Source organism: Equus quagga, chromosome 8 (assembly GCF_021613505.1).
Source record: "Equus quagga isolate Etosha38 chromosome 8, UCLA_HA_Equagga_1.0, whole genome shotgun sequence".
Classification (NCBI taxonomy): Eukaryota; Metazoa; Chordata; class Mammalia; order Perissodactyla; family Equidae; genus Equus; species Equus quagga.
Window position 1 is genome coordinate 17104850 of NC_060274.1, and position 22794 is coordinate 17127643.

General features: G+C 52.5%; 1 protein-coding gene across 1 annotated transcript in view; it reads left to right on the forward strand.

Annotated features, from left to right (window-relative positions):
* The window catches only part of ZC3H12D (zinc finger CCCH-type containing 12D), a 31352-nt gene extending 9080 nt beyond the window's left edge, over positions 1-22272 (forward strand). The window contains exons 3-6 of the mRNA XM_046669095.1: positions 10207-10346; positions 15110-15344; positions 18361-18467; positions 19501-22272. Coding sequence (XP_046525051.1) covers positions 10207-10346; positions 15110-15344; positions 18361-18467; positions 19501-20342 — 1324 coding nt within the window. The 3' untranslated portion in view covers positions 20343-22272. The remainder of the gene's footprint in view (positions 1-10206; positions 10347-15109; positions 15345-18360; positions 18468-19500) is intronic.
* The last annotated feature ends 522 nt before the right edge of the window (positions 22273-22794 follow it).

The following is a 22794-nucleotide window of genomic DNA, read 5'->3' on the forward strand; positions in this document are numbered from 1 at the left end:
ATACAGCTCTTCTACTTCCCTCGAGGTTATGAGAATCAGATGGGAAAGTGTACTTGAACTTGAATGCGCTGGAAGCCCTCTGCTGGGGTTGGTGGGGTTCCCGAGCCAGGTTTGAGAAGTGGGCCTGTGGCGCCCAAGCTGCAGACACAGTTGTAAATGTTTGTGTATTGACATCTTCGTGTGTTTCGGTGACGAGAGCATCGTGCCCCACCTTGTCATCCTTCCTGGCCTGACCGAGTTCAGCTGTGAGAGAATCTCTGCAGCCTCACCCACACGCCCCGCTGGGCGAGGAGAGGGCCTTGCCCAACCAAGGGCATTAATCTCCTACCTGGCTTCATTGCAGCCGAGCAAAGGGCAGCCCACAGGGAGTCGGTCGGTCCCTCACAGCTGTCAGTAGATGTGCTTCCCTTTTCGAAAGCTGAGCCGTGGGTGGCAATGGAGAGAAGCAGTGTTAGCAGCAGTCCTGAATGTGTCAACAGGGTGTCTTTTGGCTGACAGGCCGAGTGGTTTTCCCTGGGCATTTGGCTCACTTTGGATTGGGCACTGAGGGACGGAAGTTTCGGAGTGTTCAACCCAAGATGGCCCAGCCTTGGGGGCTGTTCCTACCTGCCCTGCTTGGTGTGTCCTGAGAGTGTTTGTTCAAGTGTCAGCCAGTTGGGTCTCCCTGGGCTTGATCATGTCAACCTTCCTACTCCCTGGGGCTTAGAGCTGGTCCTCAGGTCTCTACAACATTCTTGCATGTGCTCCAGTGTAGGCACCAGACAGCGAGCCTATGAAATCCCACTTAATTCAAGATCTCTGGGGGAGTGAAACGGATTTTAAAGAATCCAGTAGGTCCTGAGGGTCCTGGAGAGAAGGTTTAACGGGTGTGAGAGGGGGCCTGTCCTCTATCTGACCTGGACGAGGCACTTCTTCTGGGCGTCAATGGAAAGAGGGCTTTGAATGTAGGATGATGTCGCTTAAATCGAAGACCTTTCCAGCCCTAAGATTATCCGAGGTCTGGGATTCCAGCAAAAGAGCAGATTGGCTGTAGGGTATAAAGACTACTTCAGGTGCTACAGGAAAGTGTAGGCATTCTCTCTTTGGGGACCAGATGCTTTTAAGGAATTGTGATACGATGGTGGTGAAAGTCTCTGTTGTTACTTGGAATTCAAACTTAAACCACATCCTCTATTTGCACATGATGTGTTCTGGGTAAATCCATTTAGTCCCCCCTGCCTCCCCCAGCCTCCCACAACTGTAATTAGTTTAATCCCTTCATGCTCAATTTGTATGGGTTACAAATGGAAACCATCACTCAGGCTTATTATGAAGAATGTACTGGAACATAAATGCTTTCGCACACTTGCTGCCTAAAAATCAGCTCAGTTAACCAGAACACGTGTATCCATGTGTATTCTCAGTGTGGGTGAGCATACATGTATGCATACAAATGTCTACACACACACAAACATCACCACTGCCCCCATCCCCTGGATTCCCCTCGTTAGCAAAAAGAGATGAATGACACAACCACAGCTTGATTGTGGGACTAAATTTGTTCAAGGGCAAGTCTGCAAGGGAGACGGGGTCTGAGGTTCAGCTCCATCCTCTGCTCCTTTGACAGTCATGCCAACAGGACCCGTGACCCTCAGGCTCTGCCAGATCCTCCGTTGTGAAGGATGGATCTAAGTGTGGGGCTCACCCTTTAGAGAGGATGGATGGATGAAACCTAATGTGGTATCTAGTTATTATCTGTTGACATCAAAACTCAATTAACCTCAGAAACATGGTTTTAGAAACTCTCCTACGCTGAGGTTTTGTAGTATCGCAGACATTGCTGTTCTCTGTTTTGAAGATGATACTGCTTCACGTGCTGTCTCGTCCTGGCAGGGGCAGAGGGGAGCTTGAAAGACAGATTGGGACACATGTCCTTTCTGCCCTGAGCAGGTGACAAGTGTCTTCTGTTGACAGCAGCATCGTCTAGGGTGCCCGTTGCCAACTGTGGCTCTGTCTCCTGGAGCCTGGGGCAGCGTCTGTCTTTGCTCACGGAGAACGACAGCCTGACTTTTCAGCAAATCTTTTCTCGTTGTCTTTGGGAAGCTGTGTTTCGGTGGACCTTTAAAGACCAGAATCTGTATTAGTTTCCTATTGCGGCAGTAACAAATGCCCACAAACACGATGGCTTAGCACAAATGTTATTGTCTCGTGATCCTGGCGATCAGAGTCCAGCATGGTCTTCCTGGGCTAAATCAAGGTGTTGGCAGAGCTGTGTTCCCTTCTGGATGCTCTAGGGGATGATAAGATAGATTCTAGGAGTCACCTGAATTCCTTGGCTCATGGCCCCTTCCGTCTTCAAAGCCTGCAATGGCCTGAAATGATATACAAAATGTGGAATGTGTAGACATATACGTATTTCTCTGGGGAGAAGATTCATAGCTTTCAATAGGTACTTGAAGGGTCTGTGATCTCCCAAATGTTGAGAACCACTGATGCAGAACGAGAAATTCTGTATGGGTAATGTCATGCTCTGTGGGAGGCACTAAGACACGTGTCCTCTGTTAGCTTAGAGAATGTTAGAGCTGGCCGTAGTCCTTGCATCTGACCCTCTTTGTTGAGAGAGGAAGAAGCACAGGATGGGGCTAGGTGGGCTTGGCCAAGGTCAACACTGGCTCCATCAGACCTTGGCCTCCAGCCCTGTGTTCCCACCGTGCCACCCAGTGTAGAAGTTTCCATGGGCTTCTCTCCCCAGAGCTTCAGAATGTGTAGCCCAGTGCTGTTTGTCGTGGGTGAACCCAGTAGGCCTGGAGTGACTGCTGCTCTCTGGAGCTCACAGCATGGGTCCCTGGCCAAGTGCTTTCTCAAAGAAGTAGGAGGGTACTCGTTGGGAGCACACACGAGTGGGCCTGGGTCATGAGACACATCTGTCCTCAAGGCATTTGAATAGAACCACACCACCAAATTAAAAAAAGCCTTCTGTCTCCTCATTGTGACCTCAAAAGGAGTCCACTGGCTCTTACAAGGAAGACTGATGGCTTCGTTTATCAATTCATAACTGATGGATGCTTCACTGAGAACACTAAGTTGCAATGTGGGGAAATGCATGCTATAGGGACCTGGGGAGCCAGACCTTGGACTTGCCCCGTAGTTTTGCTGAATCTCTTGTTGTATTTCACATAGGAAACCAGGGAGGTCAGGGACAGGAGATGGAATGTGGGGCTTAAAGTCTGAAGTCCTGAGTGCTGACCTTTAGCTGGAGCTGCCCAACAGCGCTCTCTGCGACGATGGAAGGTTCCATCCCTGTGCTGTCCATTGCAGTGGCCACTTGCCATGTGGACCTACCGAGCACTTGAAATGTGGCTGGTGCTCCCGAGGAGCTGAATTTTAAATTGTATTTCTTTTGAATTAATTTGAATTTAAGTGTCAATAGCCACATGTGGTGAGAGTCTGCGTGCTGGTCTGTACAGCTCTACCTTTGCAGCTTACCAGCTGTGTGACCTCGGCGTGAGTCACCTGACTTTTTTGAGCCCCTGTTTATACAATTAAGAGGTTGGACTAAATAACAATGGTCTTAAATGGCTTTCCAAGTCTAACATGCTAGGATTCAAGGTGGTCATTTTATGCATGCATGAAAGAAATAAATGCATTTACTTCTGAAGGGATTTCTCTTCTTCTGCAGATGTTCAGAGAGAGTAACTTGCCCAAGGTCACAGAGCAGTAAGTGCAAGGCTCTGGATTCAGTGCCCTTTTCAAAGCCCTGCATTACCTCCAGCACCACGTACCTCTGAATTTCCCCCCAACCAGCCTTGAAAAGGGTCTCAAGGGGAGACCTGATGCCACATCCTGGGGCCAAAGCCTGCCTGTGCTGACCAGAGCCCTTCCCAAGCAGGATGAGCCCCGAACTTGGACTTGCCTGCTGCAGACAGGATGCGCTGGGCCCGCTCCCTCACCAGGGCCCTGGGTACTCTTTGCAGGACTGGTGCCCAGGATGCGCTCCTGCTGCTGCCAACTCTCAGGGCGTCACAGGTGCATGGAATGGTGGCTCTGATTGACTAGTGGCACAGAGATGATTTCCAAGCACGGTCCCCACACCTTCAAGGTGCATGCATGTGTGTGTGTACGTGAGAGAGGGAGATGTGAGCTGAATACACTTGGCCTTAAGAAAAAATGCCCAGGAGGTTTTAAACAGAAGGTGGCTCTCACTGAAAGTCGGTTAAAACCTGCATCCTGGTGTCTGGGAAGAACACTGACTCTCATGTGCCAGCTGTGGGCAGCGACCCCTTGCCGGGGGCAGGCAGACTCACCGGCGCCCCCCGTGGTGTGCTTTCTGTAGGCAAATTTAGGAAAGGCGTGATTGGAAGGACTTCAGCTTGGGGAAAACCACCTGATAATTTCACATCCTCTTACTGCTCTAAACAAGGGTTTCATTTGAATGTGTCCTCATTTTGGGGTACAGGGGTTTTTGTTTGGGTGATTGTTGTTTACTTTTTAAAGTCTTAGGCACTTCAGCAGAATGTGGCTTATTCTGGGGGAACGGATCTTCAGTGGTGAGGGAGCTCAGGCTTATACTGGGAGTTTTCATCCGGCCCCTCTCAGGGGGTTATGGGCAGGAGGTGACCTCCTGGGATGGGATCAGACCTGCTTCTGAGCCTCTGAACTCCCTGTGACCAATGTTGGCCTTGGGCTCCTGCCCAAGTCAGTACCCATTTCTCCTTTGTAAGATGAGGGCGCCCAGGGCAGCCCCTGCTCACCCTCTCTCTTCCCCCAACTTGAGCTGGGGAGAGATCTCTTGGTGAGAAGGGCTATAAACTCCACTTTTGGAGCATTTGCAACTTAACCCTAAATAAGAAACAGTTGAAACAGTGGTGTCCCTTTATGTCTCAAACCCTGAAGGGGCTGCTTTGTGAGCCGCTAACTTCTGCAGAGACTTCTTGGGCAATAGTGGGGCTCCAATGAGATGGTTTAGTTACCGTAACTGCGGCGGCCCCATGTAGGCAAAATTTGCCTCGGGCACCCACCCACTTCCCCTTCCCACCCTCTCTTTATTCAAAACCTCCCACTCCTGTTTCCTTTTCCCAGGGCTCGGTTCTCAGCTTGCTACTTGATAAACTGGTTCTCAGGGACCGTTAATAAGGTCCCTGCCCAAGCTCGAGCTTTTAACGGCAGGTAACATGCTCCAAAGGAGCTGCCGTCTGGATCCAAGAGGCGGAGACTGGAGAGGAGCAGGAATAAATGGAACAAATGGAGATGAGGAAGGAGAGTTTGCAGCCCAAGAGATCGGGCTCTGCCGTCTGCTGCTAGATCAGCAAGCTGGGCACATTTCTTGGCGTTAGTTTCCTCAAGGGTAAAATGGGACAGAGGTCACTTCCTCAAGGGCTTGTTGTAATGATGAAATGGGGTACATGTGCAAATTGGCCTGGTACCCAGGATTCCAAAAATACGAAAAATGAGCTCCAAGAAGAAGGGTGAGGTCTGCTCGCTGCCTGCTCTCTGAGTACCCAGCACAGAGCTTCACTGAAGCAGCGTTCGTAACTCGAGGTCGGGAGATGGAGGGATGTGCGAGGGAAGGGATACATTTGCTTATGTATTTCCCTCCATGTGCCGGGGAGTAGGCTCCCAGGGTGCCCGTGGATGCTTTCTTCCTGGACTGGGAGCTCTGCTGGCCCCCAGAGACAGATCACCATGTGGTGAGGACTACCCCTGCCTGAGGCATCAATCCTGCCATCGCCTTGGGCTTTCTGGGGTCAGAAATGGCAGCCATGATGGGGTTTTGAGGTTGGTAAAAAGATGGGGCAACGATTGAAAAAATAGACAATCTTCACATCTCAGAAGAGACCAGAAGGCTCATGAGAAGAGGCCGGGGTTGGATGTGTGGGAATCCAGTCCGGCAAAACAGTAGACCTGAATGAAAATCTTCATTCTGGAGAGACCACCTTAGCAGTTCTGGGGGTCTGCCCCTGACCGCCCTGTGCCTGGAGTCCAAGCTGGAAGGGAGAGCATTTCTTAGGAAGAGAGGGAGGTATTGATTGTACCGAGGTGCTATGAGTGGTTGTGAGCTTGCTCTATCGTCTCGTCGTCTTAGTGGCACTTATCTCCCTTGGGAGATTCTTGGCCGAGTGTCCGCCATCTTGGAGTCTTGTGTCAGATAAGCCTTGGGGTCTGTTTTGTGTTGCATGAAGCTGATGGTGGCGCCATTCCTCAGCTCTTCTTTTCCTGAATACCTGAATTTCCGACCCTCTCCCCTCCACACGCCCCTGGCCAGGGCTACTGCAGGCTGTGGCTCTCACCAGAGTCGTCAGAACTCATCACCCTGCTCACCTTTGCCCCCTCGCAGGAATTGAGTTCAATTTCCCTCATCACTGAACGTGCTCCCTCTAGCCACACACCCATCAAAGGTCTTTGGGATGGAAAGTTGGCTTTTGAACAGCTAAAAACAGATGTGCAGTCACAGAAAAGAGAGGACTCAAGAAACAATTTTTAAAAGAATTGTGGTATATATATTTATTGAGAACCCCCTTAGGATAGACTTTGCTGCAGCCAAGAGACGCATGTGTTGGGGCGAGGGGTGGAGGTGGGGGTGTCGTCCATTTTTCACATTACTGCTTCAACGTGCGCAGAAAATAGACCTTATTTTCTAGGATAGATGTAGTCTCTTCCCTACTTTTTAAGGTAGTAGGGAGGGGCAGACCTCAATTTGCCAGTTTGTGGTATCTCAGTGTCTTCTTTCTTCTGGACGACTCCGGGTTCACGTTTCCTCTCCCTTCCCCTGCTCCTCTCCCAAATGGCATCTGGAGGCTTTGAGACCTGGTCTTGGCTGGGAGAGGGGTTCTAGGACCCTCCCTGGGCTCTGCTGCAGAGTGGCTGGGCTGGCCTGGCTTCTGGAATGGTGAACATAGAGGAGTCATTGGTCCCACTTGGCCTTTGAGAAGCCATGCCGGCCTAAAGTGCTGTCCTCCTCATGCGGACGTATTTGTTCATCCCGGGGCCTCAGACAAGCCTCCAGAACTGGGCACGCAAGGGATCCAGGGCTCTTGCTGTTACCACGCCAGGTTCATTTTTGCCCGCCCCCAGGAAAGCCAAACACCGAGACGACAAGATTGCAGCAGAGAGAGGGTTTACTCACAAGGTAGCCATGTGAGGAAGTGAGAGCATGAGCCTCAAATTTGCTTCCCCAAAAATAGGGACTCAGGGGTATTTATGGGATGGGGGCAAGGTGGTCTGAACTGTGGAGAGAGGTGACTGGAGGTGAGGAGAAGTGAGGTAATTGATGATCTGCACTGCGTTGTCAGACTCCATGCCTCTTCAGAGGACCCGTGTTCACAAAGTGGCGGTGTGAGCATGATCTGAGGGTGAAGTTTTTAGCCTCTTGATGTCAAAAGGTTGCTTATTGGACATCTGTGTGGGCCGGGTTAATGAGCTGGTGGTCTCAACAGGCCTGAAGTGGACAAGGGGTTCTAATTCCTGAAAAACTGCTCACACACCCATTACCGCGGTGACCCAGGCTCCGGGGAGATGTTATCTGTAGGAGCCCAGTGAGAGTCAGAGAACATACTGCCTAAGGAGTACCGTTAACAACGGGCGAGTTAAACAGCTAAAAGCTATAATCAGTAATTGCGAAAAGGAAAAAACCTTTAGTTCCTAGCTACTTAATCATCATTGGCTAACTCTCTGCCGGTTTCATTGCTTCGGGTCACCTGTCTTGTGAGGCAGCCCTGCGGCCTGTGGGATGCTCCGCCCTCTGAAACCAGGATTTCTCTGAGAAGCTTGCAACCCACCCAGGCTGTGTGACGAGGACTCAGCCTCCTCTTCATGCCCATCTTGATGTTCTGCGTCTCCCCTCCCCTTACGGTGGAGCAGGGGTGGCACGCGGGCGACGTGGGGGTGGTGGTGGTAAGGACCCTGGGAATGACCTCCTCATTCTCCCTCCAGCTCCTTTTTTTTTCTGACTTCCACTGGGGAGGAAGGGGCTGGCTTTCCACTTCCTCTTCCTTTTACCACAGACAGCCCCATTGACATTCTCCCCTTCCTGTTTGCATGTGCCTCGCAGGCTCGGCCTCAAGGGCTGGAGGGATATTTTCTCTAAACTGGAAGACACTCCAGATCTGGGTGGTAAGACCTGGTTCCTGATGGTTACGGAGGCTAAAGGACTTCAGAGTTCTCTTGTAGCCCCACAAAGCCTGGCTTCTAATACTACTCATCAGTGTTTCCCAAAACTCCCTTTTTCTCTTTGTTGACCCGGACCTGTCCTGATCCCCTCTGAGAAAACAGCAGGCGAGGCCATGTACAAAGCACGGTAACAACGATTGGAAGTGTTCTCCCCGGCCACAGGTGGGCCAGTGTTGTAGGCCGGGCTTCCCCGGAGAGGGGGAATGCCATGGTGATCCCTGGGAGGAATGCCCTGGCCCTCCCACCTCACCTCATACAACTCTCCCCTTTGCTCACTCCACATGCTCCACTCACACTGTTCTCTTTTTGGTCCCTCAGCACGCCAAGTCTTTCCTGCATCAGGGTCTTTCCAGCCAACTCTTCCCTTTGCCTGGAAAGTTCCTCCTCCAGCTGCTCTCGAGACCACTTTCTTCCCAGTCACTCATTTATTCAACACGTTGTTATTGAGCCCTCGCCTATTAGCAGACACCATGCTAGGTGCTGGGAATTCCGTGGGGAGCAAAAGAAACTTATGATTCAGAGAGAGGGAGACCTGATTCATCCCACAGCGGGTGTAAACATTCAACAGCGATAAGTGCCAGAAAAGAGTAGTCTGGTGTTGTGAGGACTCCGGAGAGGGAGATCTGATGGGGTGTACGGGTCAGGGGCTGCTTTCCTGAGGATGTGGAGATGAAGCTGAGATTTGAAGGAGGAGGAGGAGCAGACTCAGCTGAGAGGAGAGGAAATAGCTGGTGCAAAGGCCCTGTGGTGGATGTGGAAGAAGGTGCATGGACAGGGTAAAGGACTGAGGGAAGTTCAGGTGCCTGGGGTGGAAGCCGTGAGTGGAAAGATCTAATCTTGAGGCCAGGCTGCGTCCCATTGGTGGCTAAGTCCAGTTGATTTTGCCTTCTCAATATCTCAAACCTGACCACTTGTCTCCGTCTCCAGCAAAACACCACCAACCTCCACTGACTAAGCCTGAGGGATGTTTCCAGGCTTCACGGGTCCCTCAGAGCAGCATACATGGCTGCTTCTGTGGCTTCCACGATGTAGCACTCTTCCGGTTTACTTCCTTTTTTCCTGATAGATCCTTTCTGTCTCTTTTGTAATACTGTGCTCATCCACTCGTAACCAGCTACTGAGTTCCAGAGTTCCCCCAGGTCCCTCCTTGGGCCTCCTGCCATCTCCCAGGCAATCAGGCAGTGCTTTCCACACGGTGGGTTTACCCAGCTGACCCACACATTTCCTCACAGACCTCTTTTCTGAACCCTGGCTGTTTACTGAACATTTCTGCTTAGAGGTCACAAAGGCTCCCCAACTCAGTGACTGTCTGCCACCAAACTCGTCTCTTTCCCTCTAAACCCTGTCCTGCTCCAGAATCTCCTGACTCAATGAAGAGCCCACCTTCTAGTTACAGAAGCCGGAGGTCGGGAAGCATCCTCAAAGCTTTCTCTTCTATCACCTCTGCATCCAGTCCTCACCATGTTCTGGAGATTTTACCTTCTAAATCTCTCTCAAGTTCACCAACCTTCTCCCTTGTGCACCACCAGCTCCGGCCAGGCCACGGTCAGTTTCCGTCTCGACTACGACAGCTCCTTAACTGGTTCCCCATGCCCACTCTTGCTCCCTCCCAATTTATTGTCCTCTGTGCTACCAGATTGAGCTTTTTGAAACCCACGTTGGATCACATCACATCACATCTACCCTCGATCTGAAAATCCGTCTATGGCTTCTCATTCCTCTTACAAAAAAGGAAGAATCTTCAAGAAGGCACGCAAGGCCCTGCCTGGTCCTGAGCCTCCTCTCACACCACGCTCTCCTTCCTGTCTCCGTCGATGTCTTTGGTGGAATTTGTGGGGCACGTGGGCCTCCTTTGTTGGACTTGGGAAGCCCAATAACATTTCCCACCCTCTCTTAGAGAGTATTCAGCAGGTAGCTACTTGCCTTCATGTTATGCTGATCCTTATTAACTCGCCTGATTCCCTTTGGTTATGAGACTGTGAGCCAGGATATCCCCAGGGGAAATCACTCTTTGGGCCCCCTTTCTGTGTCTCTACAGGTTTGTTTGTTTTCCCTTTGTAGCCATGGAAATAAAGAAGCCTTCTCTTGCCGGGGAATCCAGCTGGCTGTGGACTGGTTCAGGGACAGAGGACACACCTACATCAAAGTTTTTGTCCCCTCCTGGAGGAAAGACCCACCAAGGTCTGATACGCCTATTAGAGGTATGCTGGAGCAGATGCACACTCAAGAGGTACTGGGCACCTGTCCTCGGTCGCACCCCCCCGAGTACAATCAGTTATCTCCTCAGCTATTTGTGTGATGGTGTCTGTCTTCCTCGCTGCACTGTAAGCTCCACGGGGCCCTGCCACTATGAATGTTCACTGCCACAGCCCTAGCACCGAGCATGACATCTGGCATGCAGTTGGTGCTCAATAAATAGTTGTTGACTAGATAAATGAGCAAATTACTTCATCCAATCTCTTATTAAAAAAAGGAAAACGTGGGGCTGGTCCAGTGGTGCAGTGGTTAAGTTTGTGTGTTCAACTTCGGTGGCCTGGGATTTGCTGGCTTGGGGTTCGCCAGTTCAGATGCCGGGCGTGGACATACGCACTAGTTGTCAAGCCATGCTGTGGTAGGCGTCCCACATGTAAAGTAGAGGAGGATGGGCACGGATGTTAGCTCAGAGCCAGTCTTCCTCAGCCAAAAAGAGGAGGACTGGTGGCAGATGTTAGCTCAGGGCTGATCTTCCTCAAGGGAAAAAAAAAGGAAAAGGAAACTGAGACCCCGGGAATTCTTTTACTTTATTTATTTATGTGTACTGAAGTATAGTTGTCATACAATATTATGTTAGTTTCAGGTGTACAACATAATGATTCGACGTTCATGTTAGTTATGAAATGATCACCGTGGTAAATCTCGTAACCATCAATGACCATACAAAGTTATTACAGTATTATTGACTATATTCCCTGTGCTGTATATTACATGCCCATGGCTTATTTGTTTTATAACTGGAGGTTTGTACCTTTTAGTCCCCTTACCTATTTCACCCAACCCCCCAGCAACCACCAGTTTGTTCTCTGTATCTATGAGTCTGTTTCTATTTTGTTTTATTTGTTCATTTGTTTTGTTTTTTAGATTCCACATATAAGTGAAATCATATGGTATTTGTCTTTCTCTGTCTGACTTATTTCATTTAGCATAATACCCTCTAGGTCCATCCATGTAGTCACGAATGGCAAGATTTCATTCTTTTCTATGGCTGAGTAGTATTCCGTCATTCGTATATACCACTTCTTTTTTATCCACTCATCCATCATTGGGCACTTACATTGTTTCCATATCTTGGCTATTGTAAATAATGCTGCAATGAACATAGGGGTGCATATATCTTTTCAAATCAGTGTTTTTGTTTTCTTCGGGTAAATACCCAGAAGTGGAATTGCTGGATCATATGATAGTTCTTTCTTTAGTTTCTTGTGGAACCTCCATATTGTTCTCCACAGTGGCTGCACCAATTTACGTTCCCACCAACAGCGCACAAGGGTTCCCTTTTCTCCACGTCCTTGCCAGCACTTGTTATGTCTTATCTTTTTGATGATAGCCATTCTGATGGGTGTGAGGTGATATCTCTTTGTGGTTTTGATTTGCATTTCTCTGATGATTAGTGATGTTGAGCATCTTTTCGTGTGCCTATTGGCCATCTGTTTGTCTTTGGAAAAATGTCTATTCAGGTCTTCTGCCTATTTTTTTTTTTATTTAAAGATTTTACTTTTTCCTTTTTCTCCCCAAAGCCCCCGGTACATAGTTGTATATTCTTCGTTGTGGGTTCCTCTAGTTGTGGCATGTGGGACGCTGCCTCAGCGTGGCTTGATGAGCAGTGCCATGTCCACGCCCAGGATTCGAACCAACGAAACACTGGGCCGCCTGCAGCGGAGCGCGCGAACGTAACCACTCGGCCACGGGGCCAGCCCCCTCTTCTGCCTATTTTTTAATCGGATTGTTTGTCTTTTTGAGGGATTTTTTAATTTTTAATTCCTGTATCAGCTAAGACTATTTTAAGCTACAAATAATGGAACATCGTGGTTTAAATAGAGGATTTTTCAGTTGTTGTTTTTGTTTTGCCTTTCTTGTAACAAGAAGTCAGATGCTAAGTCGTGGCTGGCATTGTTTCAGCCAAGTCAGTGGTGGTAGGGCTGACCTCTTGGTGATTCTGGGAGATTTCTTTGACTTTTTCTTCCAGCCTTTTTAATCAAAAGTTTTGTTTTTAATTCTATCAATGGTTACCATTTGCTGCTGCTTCTCTCTCTTTCTGTCTCTTTATTTTTGAAAAAAAAAATGCTGTTTTCATCTTATGGATCAGTATCTTCTTGACTATTTCTATATGAATATAGATTTTTTAAAAGTTCTCTCAAGTTCCATGAATCGTATTTATTTTTCCGAGGGTCAATTCTCTTTTTTAATCTCTCTCCCTCTGTTTTTGTGCTGTTAGGTATTACTCTCAAAAGTCTGGTGACCCTTTGGTTGTCAGTTTTTATTTGTGAATAAAGAACTAGATTGGTTAAGTATATGTCTGTGCAATTGCCATGGGGTTTTGCTCCTAGTACGGGGCTCTTTCCCTGACTGGCAGGGCTGACCACAAATGTCGTTCAGCACACCCTGCATGCAGGGGCGGGCAGCTGGGCACCACTGCCCACCACATATTCCAGTGCCACAAGGATGACGGTTTTATTCTACGAGGTCAAAGGCCACATGGAAACGTCCTCCTTCCAAGTTCTATCTTCGTTCTCCACATGGGGGCAGGAGTAGGAAGGGAGCGGGTGTAGCTGCCCCACGAGCAGCCCTCCCGTTAGTCATCCCGCCTTCTGCCAACTTCCCTCCCTCTCCCCGTGCCTGAATTCCTCGAGGACTTTTCAGGGAAAACGCTGCCACCTCCACTTCAGCCTTGTTCATACATCCTGGATGGTGGCTCCCTCCACACCGTAGGATCAATATAATCCTACCTGTTTCCTGTCTTCCTACAATTTGTCAGAATCCCGAGTTTGCTGCTATCCCCAAGCCCATTTTAAAAGTCATTATGGATCCCCTCCCCATTTTGTACTTCTTTACTGTCATTTCAGTGGGATTATGGGAAGGACGGGGGATAGATCTTTGTGTTCAGTTATCCATTCTGAATTGGTTTCCCCAAATAATTCTTTATGGCCCGAACATGGGGAATGGTGGCTTTCAACAGTTGTGTCATGTTTAAATACAGTATGCGTAAAGAGTGGGGACGTCATTATAGGGCAGGGAAGGAATTTTTAAACAAGCCACAGCAAGTACACATTAATGGGGGAAAGATTCATAAATTTGACTACATTACAATAAAACCTTCTGTTTGTTAATGGACATGGGAAAAACAAAAAAATGCAAAGATGAGCCTCAACCTGGGAGAGACTATACATTCCATATTCCTGGTGAAGATTACAGTCCAGAATCTCTAGAGAACCTCCCCAAATTAATAAGACAAAGGGAAAGGACCCAGAGAAAGATGAGCTGAGGCATGAATAGGCCTTTCACAGAAGAGAAAGCATAAATGGCCAACAAACATGAAAAGGTGCTCAATCTCATTAGTAACCAGAGAAATGCAAAATAAAACCACTGTAAAAGGCCAGCTGACACCCACCAGATTGACCCAAATTCCAAACCTGAAAATGTCCAATTTATAATGCTGTGCTGCCTCGTAACCACTTAGGAAAACAATTCAGCGTTGTCTTATAAAGCGCCTTTCCCCATACTCAGCAATCGCACTCCTGGGGCTAGGCCCTAGAGAGACCCTTGTGCTTCTGCACCTGGAGACTTACATGCAGAACCCCCAGCACTGAGCGTCTGGACGTGCCCACCCTCACCAACACAACGTTAAAGAAAGAGAGCAAGTTGCGCAAGAATGTGTTCAGTGTGATTCCATTTGTGTAAAGTCTAGAGGTTCATAAGCACATTGAAAATAGTTCTTTTGGGGGATACATACATATGCATTTTAAAAATACAAGCAAGGGAATTATAAATAGAAAATTCTAACAATTGGGTTATCTTAAGGGGAGTGGAGAGAGATGCGAACTGGGAGGGGCAGTGGGGACTTCAAAAGTGTAGGCCGTGTTCTATTTCTCAAAGGGAGGGCTGCATACATGGCATTTAAAAAAATGATTCTTAATGCACGTCATCTGTACAGATGAATGCGGGCGTGTGTGCACACGCATACAGGTTACACACGTGCACAGAGGCGTGCATATTATCTATACGCATGCACACATGTATCTAAACGTCTCATATACAGGTGAACACGTACAGGTGTATACGTATCTATAATGTGCACGCATATGTGTATGCACATGCATATGTGCACATATACACACCTGTATGCGCATATATAGCGGTACATGTGTATGTGTGCCTGTATTATCTACACACATGTATATATGTGTGCACATGCGTATATGTGTGCATATTACACGTGTATACGTACATACGGCTATGTATATGCACCCATTAAAACAATGATTCTTTGTACCATCTATGCATTTTGCACTTTTTACAAGTCTGGAAGCCATGTCATTTAAGAAGGGACTTAGACTCGAGGGAGGAGACAAGGTGTGAAGAATATGCTAATTGTGGCATGTAACCATCAAATGGACCAGAGCCCTGGCTTCACTCTTCCTTCTAAAGTGACTCTCCCTGGTTGGGTTCCGTTCTCCGGCCTTGTGTCATGACCCAGGCAGGACAGAAACCAAGAGCCCCCTTGCCCTGGGGCTGGGGCAAACGTCTCTGAAGACCTCCCTGCCCCTCACCTGATGGGCGGGGCGGAGGCGGAGAGGTGGGAGTTGGTCCAGAGAAGATCCCTGAGCTGCCAAATGTGCTCCGTGATCTTAGGATGCTTCTTAGGGGCGGGGAGTCCCTCTGAGACAGCCGCTACATGCCGTCCCCCCTTGCCTCCCACTGTGGCCCCCAGAGCAGCACGTGCTGGAGGAGCTGGAGAGGCAGGCGGTGCTTGTGTACACCCCATCCCGCAAGGTGAACGGCAAGCGGGTGGTCTGCTATGATGACCGCTACATCGTGAAGGTGGCCTATGAGCAGGATGGCATCATTGTCTCCAACGACAACTACCGGGACCTGCAGAGCGAGAACCCCGAGTGGAAGTGGTTCATCGAGCAGAGGCTGCTCATGTTTTCCTTCGTCAACGACCGGTACGTGGTGGCCGAGGGAGGCCCGGCCCGGAGCGTGGGGGGACAGGCAGAAAGCCACCTAACTAGCCTAGGCCACGAGGGCTAGTGGTCATGGCTATGCCATGCCAGAAGCAAAGGACACCCAGCCCTGGAGACAGCTGGCTTGAGGTCACCCTGTCCGCTCCCCCAGGCTGCCCAGTCTCTCTCTGTCCCTCTGAGTCTCCTCTCTTTCGTGACCACCTTTCCCCAACAGGGCTGTTTTGTCCCAACTGTCCTTTCTGTCCCCATGACCTTTCTGTTGCCATGCCCACATCTGGCTGACCCGGCACAGAGTTGCCCAACAGGTGGGCCAAGCACAGGCTTGGGGCACCCTGAACTGTGTTTTTCTTTTTAAAGAATTTAATACGTCAAATAAGAGCACTGAGACAGTCGTCATGGGGAAAATCTGAACGTTGTTGCACTTCCTTTCACTTTTTTTTTTTAGGTTTTGAATTACATATAGGAGTGAGCAACATCATCTTCTCTTTGAGGCTGTAAAGATCTTGGAACTGACAATGTCTCAATCCTTTTGGTTGCAGTTTCTAGGAGAATCTGGTTGGTTCATCTGTCTCCTAGGATGGTCCCCCTGGATCAGGTCCACCCTGGACCAACCACTACAGCTGAAGGAGGGCGATGTCAGGGTCACAAGGCACAAACCAGTTAGCCAGTGCTGGGCCAGGGCCCCTAGACGGGGCTAAGGTGGGGAAGAAGCGATGGCTGGTCCATGCCAACGTGCTCAGGCCTGCTGAGGGCAAGGGCTGGGAGCCTGGCAAGGTGGGCGTGGCTCTGAGACCAGCAGAGTGAGGCACAGCAAGCTGGGCATCCCTCCCATTTCAACTTCTGTTCCAGGCAAGGACAGCTCGGTCCTCATTCTGGGCTCTCTGACTGGCTTTTAGGAATGTGGTTTGAGACAAGCTCCTCAACTCTGTGAGGGCAGGGACTGTATGTGTCCTATCCGCTGTGGCCCCCGCGTGCCTGGCACATCACAGGGGCTCAAAAACTAGTTGTAGATGAGGGAGGGAGGGAGTGAATGGCTGCGGCCCTGGGAAAGGGGGGCATGGGGAGGGGAGGTGACATGTGGGCTGGCTCAGGCCACTTGTACATGGCAGACCAGCTCCTGACCCTGAAGCTTGGGAGGCAGTATGGTGTGGCGGAAAGAGCTGGGGTTTTGAAGGCAGCAGATGAGGTTTCAGACTGAGGCTCTGCCACGTACAGACTGTGTGTGGTGGGGTAATCACTCAACTTCTCTGAGCTGAATGTTCTTCCCCTTGAATTGACTGTACCTGGGTTAATCATACTTACCTCTGAGATGGCTGTAAGGACAAGAGAGAATTGTACCCTGTTCTCCTCAGGCCAGGCCAGGAGGTGGTGTCAGGAGGTACTATTGTCCCCACTTCCATGTGGCCAAAGCCCCAGGCCAGCGGCTCCCCTGCAGTAGCCCCCAGGGACATTTCCACCTACACAAGGCCAGCGGCTCCCTCTTTCTGGCTCAGGCCTGGAGGAATCTGGCAAGTCTGGTGACTCTTGGTTCCAGAAAATCCTCATGGAGGTCTGATGGATCATGGCTGCCTCTGGCCTGGCGATAGCCTTGGGCCGGGGCCAAGGCCTTTTGACGCACTGGCCTTTGCTAAGGGCCAGCCAGAAGGTCCCCTGGCTGCCAGAAGGCAGAGCCTGCCTGTCCGCCCATGGGCGAGGATGCCTCCCCGGTGCCCCGGGCATGTCCGTGGGGCCCTCCTGGCCCAGCTCGGTAGTGGAGGCCCGGGAGAGAGTGGGAGGCGAGGCCTCTGGGAACTTCTAACAGCCGCTGTGGGCGGCTCCCCAGATTCTTGGCCAGGGCCCAGCTCTGAGGAGCCGGCTGTGTCGCTGGGATCTGAGCCACGGAGGCTACCCAGGCCCGGGATCACCCAGCTCTGGGCTGGCCTGGTGGACGTGGTCTGCAGGCTGGGACCTCGGCATGACCCTGGACTCTTGGGGGGAGAGCAACACATACAAACAGGCCTCCCATTTGCAATCCACAACCCCTCCAGCGGAACCTTTGTAAGACCTGGAAGTGCCGCCTGGGAACCAAAGTATTCACATAAAAACGTGGAGTGTGCCCAACAAGGGGTGTTTTCCTTCGGAGGAATGTGGTTTTCCTGTTTGGGCCATGGGCACCCTGAGGATGCGTTCCCCTCCGTGTTAGACTTAACGCCAGGGAGAAGGGAAGGGGTAGGGGGCAGGGTAGGGTCAGAGAACACGGCCGGGGTCAGGCAGCCTGGAAGCTGAGACCAAGCCCACCCAGAGCCCCCGGGTCTGCGGAGGAGGGACGAGTGTGCACAGAGCCTCGGTATGCGGACCACACCCGGATCCGCTGCTTCTCTGACTCTCCGACTGGCGTTTCAAACCCTGTTAATATTGATCCCCCACCTGTATGTGCCCAGAGCTGTGGGGCGACACAGGAGAAATGGCATCTGAGCCTCCAGGGAGCCCATGGAGATCTCTAACCTCCTGTCGAGGAGGATGGGAATGCCGCTCAGGTTCCCTTTCAGCCTGGGATCCGGGCGAGTCCTAGGGCGGTTATGCATGAAAATCACCTGGAAAGTTGTTAAAATGTAGATTCCTGAACAATTTGAGATTCCGATTAAGCAGGTCTGGGGTGACGCCCGGAGCCTGCGTTTTTTTCAGGAGTTGCTAGGTGACCCGGGCACTGCTGGCCTGAGCCTCAGGAGGAGAAAGGTTTGAAGAGGCCCAGGCAGCGCTCCTGAATCCGGGCTCGCAGCCGTGTGGTCAGCGCCAAGGAAGGGCTGTGCTGCTTTAAAACGCTCTGACCGCCCCTGGGTGGGAGAAAGAGCCCTGGACGGCAGCCCTGGACGGGAGCCCAGGCCGAGCCTACGCCCGGTGCTGCTGTCCCTTGCTGGGCGGCCCCGTCCTGCCCCCACACAGGTGCCAGCGGCAAGTCCCCGTGGGTCTTGCAGTCACCACCCACCCCCTCTCCCCCGCCCCCTGTGCTGTTTTGCAGATTCATGCCTCCTGACGACCCCCTGGGCCGGCGGGGACCCACCCTGAGCAACTTCCTGAGCAGGAAGCCGAAGCCCCCGGAGCCGTCCTGGCAGCACTGCCCCTACGGTGGGTAGCAGCACCTGGTGCCGTGTGGGCCTGCTCGGGGCCTTGTGTCAGGGCAGCTCGGGGCCGTCAGAAGGGCTGCCCTGGCGGTCAGCAGCTTGGGTGCCAGCCCGGGTGCTGCCCTTAACCAGCTGTGTGACTCTGGGGAGGTAACAACCTCTCTGGACCACGGTTTCCCGACAGAGTCACTGTAAGGATGAGCTGATGTCCTGGACGCCTGCTGCGGGGGAACGTTCGTGAGGGCTGGATGCAGGGGTCACACACAGGGCAGAGTCTGTGTCCTGCCCCGCCATCCCCCACCCTGTGCCCTGATGGACTCTGGTCAGTGTTATCCATGGAGAGTTAAGCATCCTGTCCCAGAGGCCTCCAGGACGCCAGCCTTCTAGCCAGCTCTGTCACTGACTTGCTTTGGCAAGTTATTCAGTGTCCTCAGGTCTGTTTTGAGTCTAAAGAAGTTCAATAAAGCCTTAGGTGACATTCAAAGTCACGTCCAGCGTGGCTCAGCCTGCTCCCCTTCACTCTCAGAAGTGCCCGAGTTTAGATGACTATTTGCTCACCTCTGTTAGAACCGTCTGTAAGGAGAGGGCCATAGTTAGCACAGGGATGTGGACAATGGGTGGAAACTGAGGCCGCACTGGAGGCGCAGTCCTGTGCCAGGAGCATCCACTCCCCACCTCCAAGGTTGGTCCTGTCCACAGGGCCCCTGGGGAAGTGGAGGCTGAAGGTCATTGGATCCAGAGATTTGGTCCCAGTTCCTGGTGAAAGGGAGTTCGTGCCTGACATCCACCCGCCGACACTGGGGTTACTGTGCCCAGCGCCCCACACCATGGGGTCGGGGGTGTGCCCCCTCGCCCATCCCACCTGCGCCCTAGGGCACTTCTCCTCACCTCGACCCGCGCCTATCCTGATAAGTCTGCAGCGGGCCTGGAGGCCTTCCTGGAGGAATCTCCACGGGGAGAGGCCGCGCGGGGGGCGGGCACTGCCTCTCTGCGCCCCAGGTCTCAGCCGCGCCCTCTCTCCGCCCTCCCCCTTCCAGGCAAGAAGTGCACCTACGGCATCAAGTGCAAGTACTACCACCCGGAGAGGCCGCCCCACGCGCAGCTCGCGGTGGCCGACGAGCTGCGCGCGCAGACGCGGGCCTGGCGGGGCGCGGGTGCTGACGAGGAGCGGCCGCGGGGCGCGCGGGCGGTGGTCCGGGCGGAGCAGGGGGCTCCCCGGGGCGCCCCCGCCGCAGCCTGGCCCGGCCCCCGGGAGCCTGGCACGCGCAGCCTGCCCGGGGCGCGGCGGGCAGCGGACGTGGCGGCCCTGGAGGGCGGCTTCTCGCGGCTCGCCTTCCGCGACGACACCGGGCCCCGCGGGCCGCCCCCTCCGGGCCCCGGCTGCGCCCTCGCGCTCGGGCCGCGCGGTCCAGACTGGGTGGCGCCCGGGGCCTCGCGGTCCCCGCCGGCCCTGCCCGGCCTCCTGACCCCCCCGAGTGCGTCCGGCCCGCAGGTCGCGCTGCGGGGTGGGGTCGGCCCCGGGGACCCGCAGGGCGACCTGCTCCCCCAGCGCCGGCAGCCCGCCGACCCGTGGGCCCTTCCCCAGGGGACCGGCCGCTTCCCGGGCCGCTCGGCCTGGGCGGAGTCCCGCTGGGGCGACAGCGCCTTCGTGGGACCCTCGGGGTCCGCGCCCCGCGCCGCGGCCGGCGACATGGACGCGCGCGCCCGGACGCGCACCGCGCTCTGCAGCATCTTCCCGCCCCAGGAGGTGGACCGCGTCATGGCCCTGTTCCCCGCGCTCTCCGACGTCACCAAGCTCATCCTCCTCATCCAGAGATTGCAGAGGTCCGGTGCGCCCGTGGGAAACCCCTCAGGGGCTAGTCCAAGCCACCGCAAGTGATGTCTCAATCTTGCAGCTTGGCCGGGCAGGCCCGTGGTTGCCAGCCTGCACCTGGATCGGCCCACCACGTGGGGCCCCCTGTTTTTGAAAGATGGTCATGGAAGCCAGCTTCCTGACCCTCAACCGTGCCCACGGTGGCACCTGGTGACCCCCCACGGATGATGCAGGGCCACCTGCTGAAGTTCCACGTCCTGCAGAATAAGGGCCGCTTCCGGGAAGGGAGTGATTTCTCACGCCTGGAAGACTACAGTCTCACTACAGGCTCTAGGAGTTTGTCTGGAACAGTCACCTGGGATCCACAAGTGGGTCACAAGATCACTTTAGTGGGTCACACCCGAAATAGAGTGGAATAGGAAATCTCTGAGCACGCCCCACATAATCAGGCTAAGAACGAAACTCTTATTTCTTAGCCACACATGGGCCTATGAACCCTTGGTGGCCGTGTGAACTTCATGTGGGTCACCGGCACAAATTTGAGAAATCCTGGTAAACGGCCTTCAATTTCACTGCATCGAATCACGCTTCAAATATGTGGTCACTTGGCCGCTGGAAGGTTTGGCATCTGGAGGTTTCCACACGAGCTCTTTCTAACCTCACGAGGGGAGCCTGGCGCTCTAGACTCCACGCGGAGGCTTCACTTGTCACTCTGAGATTGTGTGGCTGTGCTGGTCTGTGGAGGTGTGGCAGAGGCATGTTGTCCTAAGGGCCTGCCTCCGGGGCCTTCAGTCCCTTCACAAGCACACATACACCACACACAAATGTCACACCACACACACACACACACACACATCACCTGACTCAGGGCTAAGTGTCCCGTTTTTGTCAGCTGTCTGTTGTGTCAGTTTCCAGCACAGGCCCCCTACTGGCTGAGCCCTCTAAGCCACAGTCACGCTGAGCCGAGGCCCAGCGAGTCAGGACTTCCGCTCAGAAAGCTCCAGGTGGGTCAGTGGAGAGCTGGACGAGCCTCCGTCGTGGAGGTTCATGGCCACCTTCCACCACTCTGATTCTTCTGGCCAGCCACTGCTTTGAGTTTGGGGGAGAAGGGACCCACCTATTTGCAACGGACAAGAAATGAGACAATGCTGCCAGAACACGGACCCCGTGTCCTCAGGGGCCCTGGCATCACCTGTGGCTGCATCCGCCCCTTCACTTGGGGTCACGGGTCCCGCTCTGCAGGTCTGGGCTCATTTGTTCATGAGGGGCTTCGGGGGCTTGGCCATCGGGGAGAGTGCGAGGCACCTCGCAGTGGAAAACCAGCCCTCAAGCCCCGCAGCTCCCTGGGGACTGGCAAGCTCAGTGGGGAACTTCTCTGGCGTTACTCGGCTGCGGGCGATGTCGGCACAGCCCAGGGTGCGCCCAGAGAGCCTGCTCCAGTCCCTCTAGTTCCTGGTCAGTGCTGCATGGGAGATGCAGGCGCACTGCGATCCTGTTCATCTTTTTAAACCGGATTCTCAGCATGGCTTCAGCCACATCTGTCCTTCACCTCTTTTTTCCAAAGAGGACACTGTACCCACAATTGTACCTATCATTGGGACCTCAGTCCTGAGGGGGGTCCGCTCTTTCTGGATAAATCGAATTTCCCTCATGGTGGTTTTTTTTTGTCTTTTTGCACGACAAGCTTTATGTTAGAGCTGCTTTTGTCTCCGGAATCTGTCTCCCGACATGGCACCATCGCGTTGCTGATTTACGGTTGGAAACGTTTAAACTGCTTCCTTTGAGGACGAGTTGGAGTTTTAGTAAGCTGTAAAGCTATCTTATTTGGTTCACTGTGATTAAGACAAGAACAAAAACAAGTGAAGAAACAGCACATTTCAGTGTAATCCCCTTTGGAGTTTTTTCCAAAGTCTTGGTATGTCTTTGTGACACAAAACTTGGATGGGACGGGCGAACGAGATGTTCCTAGTCGCATAGCTGTTACCGTGCTCCAAAAATAAATCCTTTTTATCCACACCTGGACGGTCCATTGTCACATTGTGTATCAGATTCTCCTGTGTGGGCTTTTCCCCTTAGGCTGGTTTTTCACGTTAAATATTGTGGGTGTGTAGACTGAGGTTGAGGGTGTGAAGGCTGCTTCAGTCAGGGTCATTCCACCCATGGAGGTGATGGGGGGGCTGGAGTCCACCTTTTCAGGAGAAGCTTCGAGGCCCAAGGCAAACAGGCCTTTGCTGGGTGTTCAGCAGGCTGTTCCCAAGGACACAGGCTGCTTGCCTGTTTGCTAGAGTTTTAAAAATCCTCATTACAGAGCCACGAAGCAGTCCCATGAAAGCCACTCTGCTTGGGCAGCAGCATCCTCATGCTCAGAGCGGAGGAGCCCGGTGCTGCACCATGTTTATGTGGGTGCAGCTTTTCCAGAGGCCTCTGGAAGGTTAGGTATGAGGCAGAATCTCGGGATGTCAGTGGTCGAGGGGCAGAAGCAAGAGAAGCCACTCCTGTCGCATTATTCCAGCTAAAA